Raw genomic sequence first — 20,656 nt, forward strand, 5'->3', positions numbered from 1 at the left:
TAAAATAAAAAGTTTAATAAAAAAAAAAAGCAAGTGAATAGTTTGAGAGGCAGTTAATATTTAAAAATATTATTATTTGTTTGCCTAAAACCCACTGGCCATGTTCTGCAAGGATCAAATATATTTAATACATTCTGGGGGGGGGGAAAGTGATGAAATTTTTGCTTCTAATTTTGGACAAGATTTGTAAGTTAGATGCGTAACCTCTTGATATATTTTTGTAGTAGCGTACTGTATTTTAAAAATTACTAGTAAGTAAGTGATTGAGAGATATTTGAAGGAAATATACACTATACTTTAGAAATCAAAGTGGCATTGATAAACCTAGCTTGACAAAGTCTGATATTAACATACTCCCCTTAAGATGAATCTAAGGATTATCTTGTGTATTTTGTAAGTGTGGCTTATAGTAAGGAAGCAAAAATGAGCCTCCTGATTTCATGATAAAGAAATGCCCAGATATGCAAATTTAATTATGAATAGTGACTGCATGTTTAATAAAGATCATTTTTTAAGAAAGAGGAAGAAGAGAAGAATGGAAAGAGGGAGGGTACATGGAAAGAAGAATGCAGGGAAGGGTGGAAGGGAGAAGTGAATGACCAAATAAGACAGCTGAAAACTGGCAGGAAGCCCTCCAAGCTTAATGTCTATACCCACTAGAACTGAAATCGTTTTGGTGGAAGACGGATCCTTTTAGCACCATAATTGGATCTGGATTGATTTCATTTTGTTATACAAATTTAAATTATTCCAAAACAGACATTCCCAAACTGCTGATATTAATTTGCATCTAGTTCATTCACTCATTCATTCATTCATCAACTACTGAGTTTCAGACACACGACCAGCCTTGTGCCTAGGCAGTGAGCACACAGCGGCACACATCATAGATAGGGTTTCGTGTTTCTCTTGGCAAAGAATGAAAGTGGGGCTTCCCTGGCGGTTACTGGTAAAGAATCTGCCTGCCAGTGCAGGAAACACGGATTTGATCCCTGATCCTGGAAGATGTTACATGTGGCAGAGCAACTAAGCCTGTGTGCCCCAACTGAGACAGCAGAGCTGTGCCACAACTATTGTGCTAAAGAGCCCGGGAGATGCAACTGCTGAAGCCCTAATGCTCTAGGTCCCTGCTCTGGAACATAGAAGCCACCACAATGAGAAGCCCACACAGCAGTGAGGACCCAGCACAGCCAAAATTAAATAAAATTTATCAAGAATTAAACCTTCAAAAAGCAAATATACCTTCATATAGTGAATTATGCATGTATTAAGATGGTGAGAAGTTGACAGGAAAGAGGAATATTCCCAAATACCTAGTAAGAATGTTCACAATGAAATTACAAAATGTCTTTTAAAAGAATGACTGAATATCACCTAGACTTTTAAAGAATATCTAAAAAAAATAAAAGATTACAGTGCTTGCCTTGCATAGATTCTATAAAAAATGTTGACTTTCATATTACTATTTTTTCTTAATGTTCCTGCTCATATTCTAAGCTGTGCTTCTTTAAGGAGCAGAAGCCCTATTGGCAAAGGGTCCCATACTTGCTCAGTTTATATTTTAGAACATTTCTTATATGGAAAATGCCTAGGTTTATAAGATATTATCAGGAAGGCTTTGACAAACTTAGACAGCTTATTAAAAACATCACTTTGCTGACAAAGTTCTGTATAGTCAAAGCTATGGTTTTTCTAGTAGTTATGTATGAATGTGAGAGTTGGACCATAAAAAAGGCTGAATGCTGAAGAACTGATGCTTTCAAACTATGGTGCTGGAGAAGACTCTTGAGAGTCCCTTGGACAGCGGTGATAAAACAGTCAATCCTAAAGGAAATCAACCCTGAATATACAATGGAAGGACTGATGCTGAAGCTGAAGCTCCAGTACTTTGGGCACCTGATGCAAAGAGCCCACTGGAAAAGACCCTGATGCTGGGAAAGATTGAGGTCAGGAGGAGAAGGGGGCGACAGAGGATGAGATGTTTAGATGGCATCACCGACTCAATGGACATGAGTTTGAGCAAGCTCCAGGAGATAGTGGATGACAGAAGAGCCTGGCGTGCTGTAGTCCATGGGGTCACAAAGTGTTCGGACACTACTTAGCGACTGAACAAACAGATTAATAATAATTGTGCAGAGGTTTTTCAAGTCCACAGTTTAATTTTCTGGGATAGACTGTGGGAAGGCTGGGTCTTTCCTGGTTGTATGATGCAGATTGTAGGTATTTTTGTGGCAGCAGTCTGGTTCCCTCCAGTAAATTTCTGTGAAAACACTTACTCTTGGGTGTACTTATAAAAAGCCCAAATCAGTTCACTTCTGTGTGGTTCAGACATTCCTTGATAAATGCTCTATGCCAGGCAGTGTGCTGGGTGATAGAGTCATGGAGGGGAAATAAGACATTATTCCTTAAGTGACAGGAAACCTTAGAATATAAAGTGAATAGTTGATTTGAATATGATATAGTAAATTCTAAGCTAAAAGTAGACACTAAAAAATAAGAACCTCTGAAGAAGGAAGCGGGTAGTAGAAAAAACTAGCGATGGAGAGGTGGGTATGGAACCCATCCTGTAGCCAGGAGGAGACACAGTGAGTTTCAAGCAGAATGGAGAACCAGCATGGCAACAGTTACTAATTCCTTTTTGTAAATGTGCACCCCACCATGTAAATGTGGGTGTATTCTTGGTGTCCTGGAGTTCCAGGCTTCCTGGAGTTTTCTGTGAGTCACTTTCTGTGAGTCACAGACAAGGACACTTCATCTCTCTCGGGACCTCACTTTGATTGTCTATGATGAGGAAGTTGACATAGTCATTCACTTGTCCCTTTCAGTTCTAAAAATCCCCAATATATACAGATAAGTTTGTGCCGGTATCTTTGAAAAGATGAATAATACTGGGGGCATTTTATTCTACTTTTTAAAAGATATTTTTGGAATGATGAATGAGGAGGGATTTAAGAAATCCAAATAATTTCAGTTAAATCAAGGGGTTAAAAAGAACCCCACCACTTAAACATTTATAGCCATTGTAACAGCTCAGTATGTTTTATAATAGGTAAAGTCAAGGAAGCAGGCCTCTAGGCTCAAAAACTTACTGTTGAAGAGTACAAACAACAAAAATATAAAGGTAAACACCCACAGTGCTGTGTGGGTGTAATTGCTAACAAGCTTTATGAAGCAGGTGGGATTTTAGAAACAATCTGAAGGAGAAGAGAAGGGTGGTGTGGCACGCTTCAGTAGGAAAGCTTTCAAGTGGAAGGGATGGACAGGAGACGGCAGAACCCAAAATGAAAATACAGAGGAAAAGAGATGCAGAAAAGAATGACCAGAGTAGGAGGACAGGAGGCGAGGTATCTCAGTTGAGTAAGAGTACTGAAGGATCAGGTGATGTGGGCACATACAAAGTCATCCAAATGACCCAAATAAGAGGGAGCATGTTCTTTAGACAAAACACGGATTGCCAAAGTGTGCAGTATTCCTTTTACAGTAGAATAGCTGGAAGGATAGGTTAGGAATGTAAACAAGGGAGAATCACTGACTCCACGGGAGCCTTCATCTAAAGAGGAGTGGAAGGAAGCAGAGATTTTGGTTTTTTAATTTTACAATGTACAGGTATCCATCATTCACACGTTAATTAACTGTGTGTAAACATTTGTATTATGTCTTGCATAGACACAGGATGGGTAGGACAGAGCCCTCTTCCTACCCCTACAGCCCTTTGGAGATGAATCAATTTTATTGAAACAATTTTGATACAGCATATAACGAATTCTAAGAGAATCAAGAGGAAACTTTTATGATTTAATATGAAATAAAACTCCTGTGACAGCCTTTTGATATTTATGATGAATCTCTAGTAAATGGTACTAGTCCTTGTGAAGACTTCACCAGACTGTCTGCATTCTCAACTTGACTTTAGGACAGAAGTTATATACTTAAGAAAATATGTCTTAATGAATCCTAAAATATTTTTTTTCTCGCTCACAAAACTTGGTGGGTTTTTAAAATGTATTGCCAGCTTTTGGGATTGGATCTCCATGGACATATGGTGCAATTTAATGGTCCTGCAATACAGTACTTAATGTTCCCATTTCTCCATCTCTCCAACTGTATATCCCCAGTGTTTTCCAGCCGCACATCTTCATTTTGACGATGGTGGGACAGAAGGGGTGTTTCAGACTTTTTAAGGTGAAAACAAAGAGTGTATGGTTGGAATAACTGACAAGAAAAATAGATGCTAATTTGGTGTAAGGCAAGAATTTTGACTTCTTAGATTTATGTGTATAAAAGATATTATTTAAACTACAGTTTCCCCACTCCCCATTTCATAGCTTTCTTGAATGATATGAATGATTGCAAAACAGTCAGTACAGGAAGTTAATTACTGTGAATCGTAAATCCCTTTGAACTAGGAACCAGCAAAATATTACAGTCATGGGTGATTGTTTTTTAGTTGCCAAGTCATGTCTGACTCTGCGACCCCATAAACTACAGCATGCCAAGCTTCCCTGTCCTTCACTATCTCCCAGAGTTTGCTCAAACCCATGTCCATTGAGTCAGTGATCCTATCTAACCATCTAGAGGCAAATTCCTTAACTCAAAAACATCCAGCACAAACAGTATTTTGTTTTGTTTTAACCTTTACTACAGAAATAATTTAGTTTATGTTATTCAGTTTCTTCCACTTCACTGATTTCTGGTACTGTGTAAGGTAGAAGAGAGATTTGCCAGCAGAAACAGACAAAAGTAGAACCTTAGGAACGAAAATCATGAATGTGCGACACCTCTTAAGATTGTCCATTGAACAGTGAACAAAATTTATTGAGTGTTCACTTTATGGATAACATTATAGGAGACTAATTCAGGTCAGTTTACAATGGCATAGAAATAAACTGCAGCTGAATCTGTAACATTAAATAAGATCATTTAGATGAAGATCTTTTAGTAGAGGAAATACGCTAGGTCCCTTGGAAGAGACTTCAGTTATCTGAATCAGGAGAAATTGGAGAACTAGAATGAATAAGTAAGTCTAATAAAGCATCCCTTTCCAAGGGAAATTTAGGCTTAAATTCAGTTTTTAATGTTAGACATCAAGTTCAAGAGCATAAAAAAACAAATCTCTGAGGAAATTTGTTAGGAGACAGTTTATTTCAAATGAGAAAATAAAATAATTCTTCATGAACCTAAAGGTAATAAATTCCTTCCATGAAATTTAGTATAATTCATAGAACATAAGAAAAAACAGGGTTTGTTTTTTTTTTTTGCAGATTTAATTATTTCCTGTTTTTTGACTATTGATGATACCTTTAAAAGTATTTTAATGTTATTTTATCTAATTTTCAGAGAGAATCCAAGAAGAGCTGAAAAAATGGTTCTTTTTTACCCCTTGATTTCAGAGTTGGGAGTAGCTTAGACATGTCTTCATGGAGTTTTGGGTTTTATTTGTACAGTAAATATTCTTAAATATATTTTTCTTATACCACATGTGCCTGTGCAAAATTTCTCTATAATTTTTTTTAATTGCATTTTTCTGAGTCATTTAAAACAGAAATCTTTCTCCAGATTCTTTCTGACTAATCGTTGTCTCTATCATTTTATTTTCCTGTCCAGAGCAGTCTTCTTTAGTCCTTATTCTGTTCTGAATTACCTTTCTTATTCCACCAAATACCCGCAACAGACTGTGAGCAACTTGCTTGGCATGTAGTAGACATTTTTGTATCAGTTCTGAATTCAAGGAAGTTATTTCCATTTTAGACTTCAGGTGAAATCTTTTCTTTCTTAGGGAGCTTTTTCTAACGCTTGTAGACCATATTAACCCATTCTTATCTGGTATGTTTCCACTGCCTTCTCTTTGCCAACATTGACTGGTACTTGGTCCTGAACCGCTTTACTATGTTAGGTGAGCAAAATCCTTGTAGCAGTTTAATCTTTGAGTGTGTTCTTTTCTCCTTGAGTTTAGGAATCAAGTTGCGTATCTCTTGGTTATTAAGCTCTTAGCAAAGTCAGACATTCTGTAAAGTTTTATACAGTCTTTAATATCTAGACATTAACTACATCTGTAATGTCTTCCTTTTAACCACCATAAAAACACACAATAGAAAATTGATCCTGGCATTTTAAAATTAATTATTTGGGTGAACTTTTCATGATTAGTAGCTTTCATTCCACTTTACTCATTTCCCCCCTCTCTGTTCAGTGACTTATTTTCACACAAATTCAGAATTACTTGGAAAATGACCAAACTAAATTAGTAAAATATCTGAAGTATTAAGTATCTGTGGAAAGCTGAAGGTACATTATTTTCACTCACATATAATATCCACTTGCTTGCCAGCAAAATACTGCCGAATAAAAGTGCCACTCATCTTAAATATGTCTCATGTGTAATATATCTGTTCTTAGAATGGTAATGCGTATTGCTATAGTCCTTGAAAACAGCTTTTTTTTCCACGAGTGAGGTTGAATCTTTTTTACATGTTCTACAGGTCCTCCTCTTCCTTCCCACCCACAACCCTGTCACCAACTTGGGACATTCTTCATGCTATTAATTTCTGACATTTTATTTTATAAACATTTGTTTAACCCTTGATAACTGTGATACAATCTAAATTACTGCATTCTAGTTTAAGGGAGAATTTTTACCTTTTTCTTTGCTTGTTTGGCTGTGCTGGGTCTTCACTGCAGCAAGTGGGGCCAGCCTCTAGTTGCAGCGTGTGGGCTTCTCACTGTAGCGGCTTCTCTTGGTGCTGAGCACGGGCTCTAGGGCCTTCAGGCTTCAGTAGTTGTGGCTCTCAGGCTCCAGAGCACGGGTTCAATAGTTATGGCACCCAGGCTTATTTGCTCTGTGGCATGTGGGTTCTTCCTGGACCAGGGATTGAACCCATGTCTCCTGCATTGACAGGTGGATTCTTTACCAATGAGCCAGCAGGGAAGCCCTAAAGAAATTTCAGTGCAGTTTTCAAGTCCACATAAGAGTGAGAAATAATCTTTGACAAGCAACTTTGTTATGCCATACAGCTCATCAGGTATTCCATTCCATCCCCATAATAACCTGTCAAGTAAAGAGTAATAAAGGTAGTTCTATTTAATGCAGACATGCTACATGGTAGGCATGGTACTAAGCACTTTTATATAGTTCTTACTTGCTTCTCACATCAACTCTAAATGTGAGTTTTATTATTTTTAATTTACAGGGAAGGAAACTAAGACTTGGGGCCATTAAATGATTTGTCACACAGCGAAATGATGAAGCCACTGCATAGTAACTAATTGCAGAAAGAGGATCCTAAAGTTGCTTTCCTACTAAGACTGCTGAGTTTATTTGGAATGAGTATTTTATAGCATCATTGGGCACATCTTAATTTCAGGGGGTTCCGACTGAGTTTGAGACTAATTCTTCCATGATAGCCACCACCAAAGTTTGGAATGGTGACATAGACAGGCTGTGAAATGTCCTTGAAAGATAGTTCTGTAACTTCATGCTTTGATGCTCAGACCACATACAATGATAGACAAAATATAAAGGGAGAAAACCAAATGGATTTAGTCAAGTTCAAAACAATTATCTACCTTTGAGATCTGAGAACCAAATTTAAAAACCAAGCAGTTATCCGGGTTAAAGCCAGAGGGTCTGCTGAACTCCATTCCTGAAACGAGAAGGTTAATTAGGGTTCTTGTTACCTATGGGACAAAGCCACACCGGCTACTTTTTTAGAGCAGGGCTTGGGGAGAAAATTCATTCTTCATGACAGGAAACTAGAAGAACTGTTCTGTTGTTGATCAGTGTGTGAATCTCGGGCTTCTGAGCTGGAGAATTAAAGGGGCAGAAAGAGAGATACAGTTTGTGACTTAAAACTGAATTAGCCGTATGCTGGCCCTGTCACACCCCTGTAGCACAACAGATACACAGGAAATGCCCCTGTGTGACCTAGCCTGGTCTGGTAGCCTGGATGGCCAAGTAGAAGCAATGGCAAATCTACTAGAAAGGGAGGAATGAGCACATAAAAAAATCTTTCACTGCAAATGGGCTTTGAACCAAGATTCCAAAATATGTGAGTGATTCATTAGATTCATGTAGTAAAGCAGACAAACAAATAAAACCCAACTGCTATGAGACCAAGATTCTACTCCAGAAGAAATTAATTATATGGAACAGTCTGACAAAGACTTTGAAATAAGTACGTTTCGAAGCTCAGAAAGATAAACAAAAGTATGATTTTCACTCAAAAGAGTGACAAATTTTGGAGCAAATCCAAGTAGAATTTTTTTTTAAAGAGCACTTGTGTTTAAAATTAGAAATGTTAGAAATGACAAATGTTAATCGAAATAAAAGCTCTTGCAGACGGGATAAACTCTAGACTGAGTACCAGTGAAGAAAGAGCCAATGGTTAGAGAAAGTACAGAGAAAATCACATAGATCGGAATAAGAAGACAGCCGATATGCATGAAAAAATAGTTAAGATACTTGCAGGATAGACTGGGAGGCTGCAGATCTATGTCTACCAGGACTGCCAGTGGAAGTGAAAGGAGAATGTGTGAGAGATACGTAAAAACTGAAGAAATGATCAATAAAAAATTTTAGGATTGGAGACACACCTGAACGCTCAGGTTGAAATTGTTCTTTCAGTGTTGAGCAGGACAGATAAGTATACAGTTGAAAATATGACAATAAAACTTCAAGTCAATGAACACAAAAGAAAATCTTGGGAACTTTGAGGAGCCAGTTCTGTTCCATTGACCTTGGTCAAGAGTCTGGGACTAGTAAAAACTGGCTAGAAATTGTTCACTGAGTGTCATCAGCAAGTCTCATGCCATCATTGGTATTGTCAGGGACCAAAGCACAAAGCTCAGCTGGTAAAGAATCCACCTGCAATGCAGGAGACCCCGGTTGGATTCCTGGGTTTGGCAGATCCGCTGGAGAAGGGATAGGCTACCCTCTCCAGTATTCTTCGGCTTCCCTGTGGCTCAGCTGGTAAGGAATCTGCCTGCAGTGTGGGAGACCAGGGTTCGATCCTTGGGTTAGGAAGATCCCCTGGAGAAGGGAAAGGCTACTCACTCCAGTATTCTGGCCTCAAGAACCCCATGGACTGTAGAGTCAGACACAACTGAGCCACTTTCACTTTCAAAGCACTAAACAATTCTAAGAACTTTCTTTCAAAATGTATCTAAAATGCAATTTTAAAACTGCCTGCAAATGATCAGAGTTTCAGTTCAGTTCAGTTCAGTCATTCAGTCTTGTGCAACTCTTTGTGACTCCATGGACTGCAGTATGCCAGGCTTCCCTGTCCATCACCAACTCCCGGAGCCTACTCAAACTCATGTCCATCATGTAGGTGATGCCATCCAACCATCTCATCCTCTGTCGTCCCCTTCTCCTCCCGCCTTCAACCTCTCCAGCATCAGGGTCTTTTCAAATGAGTCAGTTCTTCACATCAGGTGGCCAAAGTATTTGGAGTTTCAGCTTCAACATCAATCCTTCCAATGAATATTCAGGACTGATTTCCTTTAGGATGGACTGGTAGGATCTCCTTGCAGTCTAAGAGACTCTCAAGAGTCTTCTCCAACACCACAATTCAAAAGCATCAATTCTTTGGCACTCAGCTTTCTTTATAGCCCAACTCTCACATCCATACATGACTACTGGAAAAACCATAGCCTTGACTAGACAGACCTTTTTTGGCAAAGTAATGTCTCTGTATTCTAATATGCTGTCTAGGTTGGTCATAACTTTTCTTCCAAGGAGCAAGCGTCTTTTAATTTCATGGCTGCAGTCACCATCTGCAGTGATTTTGCAGCAGCAGCAAAATGCTGCTAAGTCACTTCAGTCATGTCCAACTCTGTGTGACCCCATAGATGGCAGCCCACCAGACTCCCCTGTCCCTGGGATTTTGGAACCCCCCAAAATAAAGTCTGCCACTGTTCCCTCTGTTTTCCCATCTATTTGCCATGAAGTGATGGGACCAGATGCCATGATCTTAGTTTGGTTCAGGGATCATGATGATCATGCCATGATCATGTCAGAGATTAAACTGTGTTAAAACCCAGTGGGTGGGAGCCAGGGTAAGAATTTTGTCCTTGGTTATGGTATTCACAGTCTTCATGAGTTGTCATTTAATCTGTGAATGAGCGTAATAATCCCTCCTTTATTTTCACAGTTTTGTTGCTAGTGATTTTCACCCGTAAGAGTTTTTACAGGTTGTAAAACATGATTCAATTTTGAATGCATGCATGCTAAGTCACTTCAGTTGTGTCTGACTCTTTGAGACCCTATGGACCATAGCCCGCCAGGCTCCTCTGTCCATGGTATTCTGCAGGCAAGAATATTGGAGTGGGTTGCCATACCCTCCTCCAGGGATCTTCCCAACCCAGAGACTGAACCCATGTCCCTTATGTCTCCTGCATTGGAGGCTGGTTCTTTACCATTAGCACCACCTGGGAAGCTTATAATTCAATTGTAAGAAATTACTACTTTACTACAGAAATGATTATCAACAATGGTTCTTGCCTCTTAGTATTTATATGTTAGATTTGTTTAAAAAAAAAAAAAACAAAAACAGAAAAATCCCTCCAAACAATACAAAAATGTTCACAAAGCTATTTGTAACAACTAAGCACAAATTATTTTTAGTGTGTGCCACGTGTAGGAATATAAAGTGAACAGTGGGGATGAGGTTTAATGTTGATAGAACTACATATTATGAATTACCCTATACATTTATTCCTGCTTGTTATTATGAAAATGCTCATACATGCACCTAGATTTAATAATTGTTGACATTTAGCCATATTTATCTATATGTGACCATATATGCTCTTTTTCTGGATCTATTGAAAGTAAATTGCAAACATCATGCCATTTCATGTCTAAACATTCAGTTTGCATCTCTTAATAAAAAGGACATTTACCCATATAATCGTAATACCATTAGTACATGGAGAAAGTTAACATAGTAATCCCCCAATATTGTCTAATAACCAGCTGAGATTCATATTTCCTCAATTTCCCCCCAAATCTTTCTATATGTTTTCAACCTAAATCAGAAACTACACATTGCATTCACCTTGAACTACATTTATTGCTGTCACTTTTCTCTGTTTTATTTGAGAACAGTCTTTCCAGTTTTGTTCTCCCTTACACATTAACTTCTTGAAGATAACTGGCCTAGTGTATTTTTTGTTTTGAAGACTGTTCTGGATTTGCGTAAATTTTTTTCTGCAAAGAAACACTTGTTCCTCTCTCCCTGCATTTCCTGAAAATTGGATATTTCATCTAATGGCTTAATTAGATTCATGTAGGGGCTTCCCAAGTGGCTCTAGTGGTAAAGAACCTACCTGCCAATGCACGAGATGTGAGAGACACGGGTTCGATCCCTGAATCAGGAAGATCCCCTGGAGGAGGGCATGGCAACCCACTCCAGTGTTCTTGCCTGGAGAATCCCATGGACAGAGGAGCCTGGTGGGCTATGATCAATAGCGTCTCAAAGAGTCAGACAGGACTGAAGTGATTTAGCACACGCACATATGTTTTAGATAGGAATACTTTATTATGATGTATTATACTTCATATTGTATCACATTGAGAGAGACGTAATGTCCACTATTCGTAGTTGTAAGCTAACTAGTTTGATTATAGAGAGTACCACCAGATAAGTCACTGTGAAGGGACATACCCCTTTCTGTTTGCTGTTGTCAAAGGATGAGAAATGTGTCTCTCAGAAAAACCTTTCTCCTCAAGATTTTAGCATCCATTAATGAGCTTCCCTGGTGGCTCAGACAGTAAAGAGTCTGCCTGCAATGCAGGAGACCTGGGTTTTGATCCCTGGTTCAGAAAGATTCCCTAGAGAAGGGAATGGCAGCTCACTCCAATATTCTTGTCTGGGGAAATCCGATGGACAGGGGAGCCTGGTGGGCTATAGTCCATGGGTCGCCAAGAGTCAGACACAACTGAGCCACTAACACTCTAATAATTATCCTGGACCATTTTATTGGCATTGCAAAATAGTGGATTTCTAATTTTGTCATCTCTTACTGTCAGCCTTTGGGAAAGAAAAGCTTTCCCTCATCAAAAAAGCATGAACTACACTTCCTCCTAAAAAATCATGATGCTTCTGTGACTTTATTGTCAATTTTCAGAACAAGAGATTTGTGTAAGTGTCTCTTCAATGGCAGCAGCTGAGATTTTTTTTTCCTTTTGTTTTGGAGGATTACTATGGATTCATTGATGGTTTTTAATACTTAGTGTTTTGTTTTAAAAAAATCAAAGCAATTACAACGACAAAGTATAATTTTTTTTTAATTTGATGAGGCTAAATGTGAAGCCTAAGTCCTAATGGAATATAGATTGAATGGGGAGGGAGGTTAATCAGAATAATGTGTTTTTTTTTAAGTATACATTATTAGAGATCCTAATCATTTTTTTTTTTAATTTATGAGATGCTCTTTTCTCAAAGTCTCTGAGTACCTTAACCAGAGTATCACTGAAAACAAGAATGTCAAAAAGGCACATTTAAATTGTTCTCAAAATCAATCAAAAATAATGAGGTGCTGGGAAAAAGTTGTATCCTTGATAATTACATCTATCAGTATCAGAAAACAAAAGAGAACAATCAGGAGATGACAACTCCACTCCCAAGTAGCACATTAAAAAAAGGCTAATGAAAAAAAAGTCTCTTTTAAAAATTGTACTGAATTAGCATTTCAAGTAAATTGACAACTTAAGCGTTGATAAAGGCCAATCTGGAGCCCAAACAATGGAAGTTCTGTTTCTACTTTTATCTGCTTTTAAAAGAAATGATCTCACTTGACTTTCTTTAGTTGTCCTCTATATAGATGGAAGTGTTAGTCACCCAGTGATGTCTGACTCTTTTGAGACCCTATGGACTATAGCCCACCAGGCTCCTGTGTCCATAGAATTCTCCAGGCAAGAATACTGGAGTGGAATTCTATTTTCTTCTTCCCGACCCAGGGATTGAACCCAGGTCTCCCGCATTGCAGGCAGATTCTGTACCGTCTGAGCCACGAGGGAAGCCCGTATAGATGGAAGCATTTGTCCTACTGGAGAAAACAGTCCTTCTTTACTTTTCAGGGGTCAGGGAGTCCCTGGAGGATTGTGCTTGATTTAGAGCTCTATTTATTGAAAAACTGACGTGGAAGAAAATAACAAGGCTGGTGAAAGTTGCTTAAAGCATTTCTTAAACCAAACCTCTATTTTCAGTCTGCAAAGGGGTTCCTGTAACTGTGACTTTTGACAAGAAATTCAACTTGGTCTTTATAGCTGCAGAGCCTGAACTTAGGACCATCGAGTCAAAGTAGCAGAAAAGTCGGTTTGGGCTGAGAACGAGGAAGAATTCTTTCATAAACTCAGCTGTACAGAGCTGCAGTGGCTTTACCTCCAAGGGCATGAACCAACACTTCCAGAGGTTACAGTCACTTTACTTACAGAGAGTATAAAGGCAGGGCTCTCTCAAATATTTTGCTATAATTATAATTATATATTTTATAATTATAATAAGGAATACAAGTCTATGATTATAAAAAGGAATAAGAGTCTATAATTATAATAAGGAATGTTTTAAAGGTCATTTTTAAATTAGTTTAAAAATTTGAGGGTAAAAATGAATTTTACTTTTTAGTGGTCTGTATAGGCTATTTTTTATGTCTGTTATTTTTAAGTAGATTTTATTATTTTTTTAACTTCTTATTTTATATGGGAGTATAGGTGATTAACACTGGTGTGTTAATTTAACGTGTACAGCAAAGTAATTCAGTTATTCATATACACATATCTATTCTTTTTCAAATTCTTTTCCAATTTAGGTTGTTGCATTATATCGAGCAGAGTTACCTGTGCTGTTACAGTAGGTCTTATTAGTTATCCATTTTAAACATAGCACTGTGTGCATGTCAATCCCAAACCAAGGGGAAAAAAAAGAATTTTATACAAAAGCTTTAAAAAGAAAACCACAGCACATCCAAATTTGTGTATCACTGCTTTTTATTTAGGAGATATGAGATGTATGACAAGATGAAGTTTAAGTTATAGCATTTTAAGACCATGTTTTTGATCACATTAAATTCTTAACTCCACCTAGTCCCAAATTTAGGAGCTTGTACATCAGAATATGACTCTCTTAATAAGAATATAAAGTAACAGTTTAGATATTGTCTTCAGAGTAGAATTAGTATTTGAATTATCAGTAGTAGCGACAAAAGCATTTTCTTTCAATGATAAAGAAAACTGGTATACATAGATCTTCCAATGTGTCAGTTCATTTTGAAGGCAGTAGTAAGTGCTGGTATTTTATTATTTGGGCTTGTCAAGTGATTTTATTCTTTATTATTAGACCAAGAGAAAAAAAAGCCCTCGTATATTCCACCAACATATTCATCAGTCATCATTTTTGGAGACGGTTTTCGACATATTGTATGTTTTACTGTGCTAACAAGAGAAAAGACTAGCCATTAAGTTTATGTTTCTTTGTTTTTCAGCAAGGTCACATATCAGGAATGATGCTGGAAGTATGCTAATAAACAATATATAATGTAGGTCATCTGGGAGTAAGAAATATTTTCTAACTAGTTCTAAAGGGAAATATTGTTAAAAAAGGGAGCAATGTTATTTACACAACACATGTTGCTCTATATGTCACCATCAAAAGCATCTTGTAAACAGCTCAGTGCAGTAAATCTTCCTTGGTGATTGTCAGGGTTTTTCAAGTCCGTGTTAAATTTAGACCCAGCGCACTCAATTCACAACATGCCTAATGTACAAAGCTTGTTAGATTATGTAGAAAGCTTCTGCTGGAAATCAGCCTGCACTTCTGTGTCGTTCAAGGAATACCATCCTCTGACGCAGAAGCAAATACTATGTTAAGAGAAAATAATTAAAACTTTACATTAAAAACATTTATCATTTTAACTGCTAGTAAAAGGATGCTACTGTTTTGGTTTTTTTTTTTTTTTTTTTTTGCTTAACTTTGATTTTGTTGAGTTCTTTAAAATTAATTGCAGTTGACAGGCTGATATTTTCTATTGCTATCATTAGTAAAGCAATTTTATATGACTGCTGATGAAGTGGTAATTCTGTTAGAACGCCTTAACAAACTGTCATTGATGTGATTTTACAAATGTCATTTTCTCACTTTTGGGAGAGTTTCAAATGGATATTTCATAATGCTTTATTTTTGTTTTCCAAGGTGGTTTTTAGTTGTAACTATCAGGTTTCATCATAAAGGCAATTATATAACTGTGTTCTGGAAGACTTAAAAGCAATACTTTACTTATTGAATTCGTCTAATATGTACTAAGCCGTATAGGGGACACAGAGATAAAGATGAGAAATCGTAAAGGCTGCCTTTATCAAAGAGCCCTACTTTTAGAATTGAGAATTTTTTTCCTGAAGAGTGTCATACTGAATGAAGTAAGTCAGATAGAGAAGGATAAATATCATATGACATCCCTTTTAGGTGGAATCTAAAAAGAAATTATACAAATGAACTTACAAAACAGAAAGAGACTCACATTTACAGCTCAGCGCAGTAAATCCTCCTTGGTGATTGTCAGGGTTTTTCTTAAGAAACAAACTTATGGTTGTCAGGAGGAAGAGACAGTTGGGGACTTCAGGAAGGTCATGTACACATTGCTATATTTAAAATGGATAACCAACAAAGACCTACTGTATAGCACATGGAACTCTGATCAATGTTATGTGCCAGCCTAGATGGGAGGGGGGATTTGGGGGAGCATGGATGCATATATATGTATGACTGAGTCCCTTCACTGATCACCTAAAACAACCACAACATTGTTAATCGGCTGTACCCCAATACAAAACAGAAAGTTTAAAGTTTGGGGGAAGAAGAGAGAACTTATTTCTATTACCAGCTGTAAGGCACTGTGACATTAGGCACATTATTCTACTTCCCTGGACCTCAGTTTCTTTATTTATGATACAAGAATTGTAATACTGTTCTGTCTATTCACAAGACTTTTGTGTAGTGATGAAACGGTGTTAGAATGTTCGATATGACATGATTTCTTTATAGGAGATAAGTATTTAAATGCTAGTGTTCAGCAACTTCTGAAACATCATCTAAATTTCATACTTCAGCTAAAAATTATCGTCTCTAAATCTCCTAGCTAGATTTTGTGAATCTTCACTTACTGGCTGTTTTGTATGGGTATCTCGAAGCAACCCTGCAGTTATGTTGTTCAGAATGAAAGTGTGCCTGATCATCAAAGACACAGGTTTCTGAAACTCAGCCACGCTTTACATGTATTTTCAATACCAACTTCTGTTTTTATAATGTAGGAATCTTTAAACATGTATTGTACTGTAATTATGTGTCTTCATTTCTTCCAACTGTTTGCAACGAAAAACATAATGTTCGGATCAAGCCATGGGTCATAGTAGGGAACTCACAGAATTTTGCCCAAGTAGCCCTACAGACATTTATTTAACAACATATGTAAGACCATGGTCTCAGGAAAATTCTGTGACCAGGTAGGGTTGTTTTTTTTGTTGTTGTTTTTTTAAGAAAAAAATTAAAAGATGCATGTGTCTAAGTAATTCTGTTTGTACTTGTTTTCTCAGAAGAAGACCTATCAGTGCATCAAGTGTCAGATGGTTTTCTACAATGAATGGGATATTCAGGTGCACGTTGCAAATCACATGATTGGTAAGTGACACTCCAAAGCTTCTTACAGATAGATTTTCCTCTTCCTTGTGTACATCAATGCCTATATAATTAAACAGAGTTAAAGATGAATTAATTGTTCAGCCATCAATCATTTACCTAGGCATGATTGATTTTTTTATTACTATTATTAGGCCTGATAAGGCATTAGCACATTTTATTTTCTGCAAGGGCTAGTTTAGACTTCTGCAGAGGATTATATATCTACTGCCAGTCAAAACACAGGTGATTAACAAATTAAACTTCTAATCATTTTTGCATTATTGAAAACTAACAGGAATGGTTAATGAACTGGATGTTAGCTTTCCATAGAGTTTTAGACAGGTTTTAATTTCAGAAGTTATTATGGTAATGGCACTGCTGTGTGTTGCTTAAGCATCTTTGTATCCAAATCTAAAGTGGTGAGTTTTTGTGATAGGGAAACATAAATAATTTAAATTGCCATAAAATAATTTTATATGTATGGTTTCAACAGCCTGGAAATAATCATGATCGTAAAGATCATGTAAAGAATTCAGTCATCATTTTTTATTCCCCACCAAATTTTATGCAGATTTTTATAAAAGCAGTTCGGGTAAAGATCTCTAAGGTAACTCTAAGCCTGTGTTTTCAGGGATTTTGCATTTTTTACATGGGCTAGAGCTAAAAGGATAATTTTTTCACTTACTCTTATTGTCCCATTATCCCTTAATTCCTCTGGGGTTACCTCCTATGTTTTAATTTGATAAGCACTTAGTAATAACACTAAGAATTTTACCAGTCAATTAAACTTTATCAAGCAGATCTTTTTCTACTAGTAAAATGACAGTTGCTATTACTTTATACTATTTTTGTCCCTCATTTGTGTTTTTACATGATGTGAGTTTTTTTTTAATTTCATACTGCTTTCATGGTATTTTATAATATCATAAATTATTGTGATATGGTATTTCAAAAGTCTGATCAACCTCATGCTCTCCGTCTATCAAATTCTAAGAAAGGAAAGAAAATTCAGCATTTTAGACTCTGAACTCCTTTTCAGGGGTAAACAAGTTTTATCACACACCTAATCAGCTGCATTCTAAGAGGGTGCAGTAGAAAGGTTGCTCCAAAAATAACGAAATTTCTAATGACTTTGTAGCTATTAATGAAGATGAAGTCAAAAGTATGTTGGAAACTTTATTAATAGGTTTTCAGTAGGATTTGCTTTATAGTTTTCAAATGATGGTCTTTAGCAGGATTATAGTTTACAAAAGACTAAGCGTTTAATTATACAATATACAGCTTATACCTAACGGCTAAAATATTGGTTACTTTTTATCTATATTTTCCAGATATAAGTACTAATATTATTAGTAATTTTCTTCCACATTAAATGGAAATACTCTTAAAAGTGCCAGAATAACATTGACAGTTTTACTGAGTGTTCAGAAGATAATGAGAACATGTAAGAGAGACTGAAATGTTTCTTATGTTTTCCTTTCTATTTTGGATTCCAAAAAATACTCTATGTAAACTTTCAAAATGGACTGGCATGGGGGGAAACACATGGGTTAGAAAAAATGAATTCTTCTTTCCAAATATGAGTGTTAATATTTTCCATCCCTTTATTTCTTGAGTAGAGCTTACTGGTGGCAGTCAGTCATGATTCTGCATTAGGCCACAGTTTTACAAGGGTGTTAGTGAAAATATTTCTTGGAACTTTGCAGCTTATGGAAAACTTAGTGAAACATTGTGCTTCTGATTAGTTTTATTCTTTGTAAACTTGTTTTTGGTTCTGGATTTATTATTTATCCCAGGGCCCAGCTGAACAAATGGAATATATTTTCAACACATTATTAATGTTCTTTTGCCAAGTAGAATCTGAATGGAATGCTGAGCATGAGAAGAATTTTTTATTTTAGTATCATTTGTCCAAAATGTTCATTGGTTTGGCCTGGTCCTTTTTTAAAATTGCTTTATACCTTTCATTTGGTATTTCCCTTAATATTCCTTGCATCATTAGTGCTTTCCCAAATCTTCCCCGCCTCTACCTTATGGTGGATTAATATGACACTCACCTCCTCTTGGGATCTGAACGTTTAACAATTCACCTTCCATCAGAGAAGAAAATTCAATTCCTTTTCACAGAGGGCCTAGGTAGTTAATATTCACGCTATTTTTTAATAATAAAATATGTAATTCTCTTACACTTGAGACCTAAACAAAAGAATAGTAGCCATTTAATTGTTATATCTGTTGACCATGTATCCAAGTCCTTACATTTCTTCCTCTCTGCATTGTTAGTATCTAGAGAGAGAGAATGTGTACCGGGAGGATGTCACAAAGGCTAAGATATCCCTTTTTAAAATCCCAGTGTGATGCTTAGTTTTTCAAATGAGGCAGGCAGCATGATTCTGTTGGCTAAAATACCTCCATCGAGGGTAGGTATTTTTAGGTTGTGTATCTGTATATCTTTTTTTGTCTAATCAAAAAATAATCTCAACTGGATATTTAGCAAGGAAGAGGGATTAGAGGCTATCTGAAAAGCCTCTTACTCTTTTTGTTAAGAGGGCCTATAGTGTTTTTACAGATTTTGTTTTCCATTTCAATCAGTCTGGAGGAGAAATTATGTCACCTGATGGAAAACAGGGTGTGCAGATGACCCAATGAGGTGTGACTTTAAAGTCCTTCTTTGACCAAGTCATTTGCATTTGCTTCCACGTAGCACACATGTTTTAATGCAGTTTCAATGTCAGGGAACCTCCACGCTTCTTTCTGGATGTGCTGGTCTCAGACTATTGGCCAGGGACATTTGTGAAAGGAAACCCATCAGTGTTTCTACCAGGTATACACTGGAGATGCTGTGCCGAAGTGCCGTTTTGCAGTGAGGTGTGGACACGTGCTTTGAGTTGCAGGAATAATTACTCAATAAACATGCATTTGGGATTTGACTTATGTCTATTAAGGAAAAAAGAAAACCTCACTCTCGATCGCATTTTGACACAGTTTCAATAAGAAATCAGACCAGCGACTATTTAGAGGTTTCTCTTCTTTAAACACACACACATACACCACCCCCCCCCCCCCCGCCCAAGAGCTACAAAATACGTTAACAGCTTTCCTGGGGGAAAGATTTCCCTCTTTTAAAGTCTGCACAGATGAAAATTTTTTCTTGTCTTCCTTTGTTTCTTTCCCATAGTTTACTCTGGTTTTTGACCTGAGAATGCAGAAAGAAGCCATTGTGTACTGTGTCCTTTAATTCATTATTCACTCGTCTCCTTCTATCAGCACAATAAATATTTATTGCTTTCTCCCCTTTGATATTTCTATTATTATTATTATTATTTCGTATGGATTAGCACAGATAGTGATGAGACCAGAGAATGTAAATGTGTTTCACCCAGCAAAGGGATTGCCTCATATAAAATTATGAGGCTCAACAGCAGTAGAGTAAATTTGTAAGTGCTCTGAATAAAGGGCTGTTAGGCATGCAATAATATAAAGAGATGACATTGCCAAGAACTATTTATGAGAAGCTTAATTTTTTTCACTCTGATAATTCTTGACCAATAATTACCAGCCTCTAATTATCTATTTTAGTTCGAAAGAAATTTCTATCACTACGGAGGTTGGCATTGCAACTAGCGCATAAATCCCCAAAGAGACCAATGTGTTCCAAACAGCCAGAAACAACTGTCTCATGAAACAGAGTGAGCAAATTGCGAGCGGCTGGTGGTAGACAACCAGCAGCAAGCTCACCATCGAAGGCCAGTCAGCTTGACAAAGAAATGATCAAAGGGGAGAAATACCATTATCCGTGGAATTGATTGCTACGGTCATAGCCTTTGGAGGACAAGTGGCCAGGGTATAGCATAGCCATTTCCAGCCCTTGCTTTCAAAGTTCTTGGATGAAGAATATGAAGGGAATGAGCATAAACCATTTACCTAAGAATTATTTAAAATTGGCACAGAAATGATTACTTAAGTTTATTTTTTGTATGATCAGA

The 20,656-nt window shown here is 37.0% G+C and overlaps 1 protein-coding gene across 5 annotated transcripts in view; it reads left to right on the plus strand.

The window, feature by feature from the left end:
• The window catches only part of ZNF521 (zinc finger protein 521), a 312,190-nt gene that overhangs the window by 153,554 nt on the left and 137,980 nt on the right, over nt 1-20,656 (plus strand). For 4 of the 5 annotated variants that reach the window (XM_019986858.2, XM_019986855.2, XM_070778797.1 and 1 more), the window contains one exon: nt 16,586-16,670. In XM_019986858.2, the coding sequence (XP_019842417.2) occupies nt 16,586-16,670 (85 nt within the window). The remainder of the gene's footprint in view (nt 1-16,585; nt 16,671-20,656) is intronic. The other variant, XM_019986857.2, reaches the window with a different exon arrangement.

This window comes from Bos indicus, chromosome 24 (genome assembly GCF_029378745.1).
Source record: "Bos indicus isolate NIAB-ARS_2022 breed Sahiwal x Tharparkar chromosome 24, NIAB-ARS_B.indTharparkar_mat_pri_1.0, whole genome shotgun sequence".
NCBI classification, from domain to species: domain Eukaryota; kingdom Metazoa; phylum Chordata; class Mammalia; order Artiodactyla; family Bovidae; genus Bos; species Bos indicus.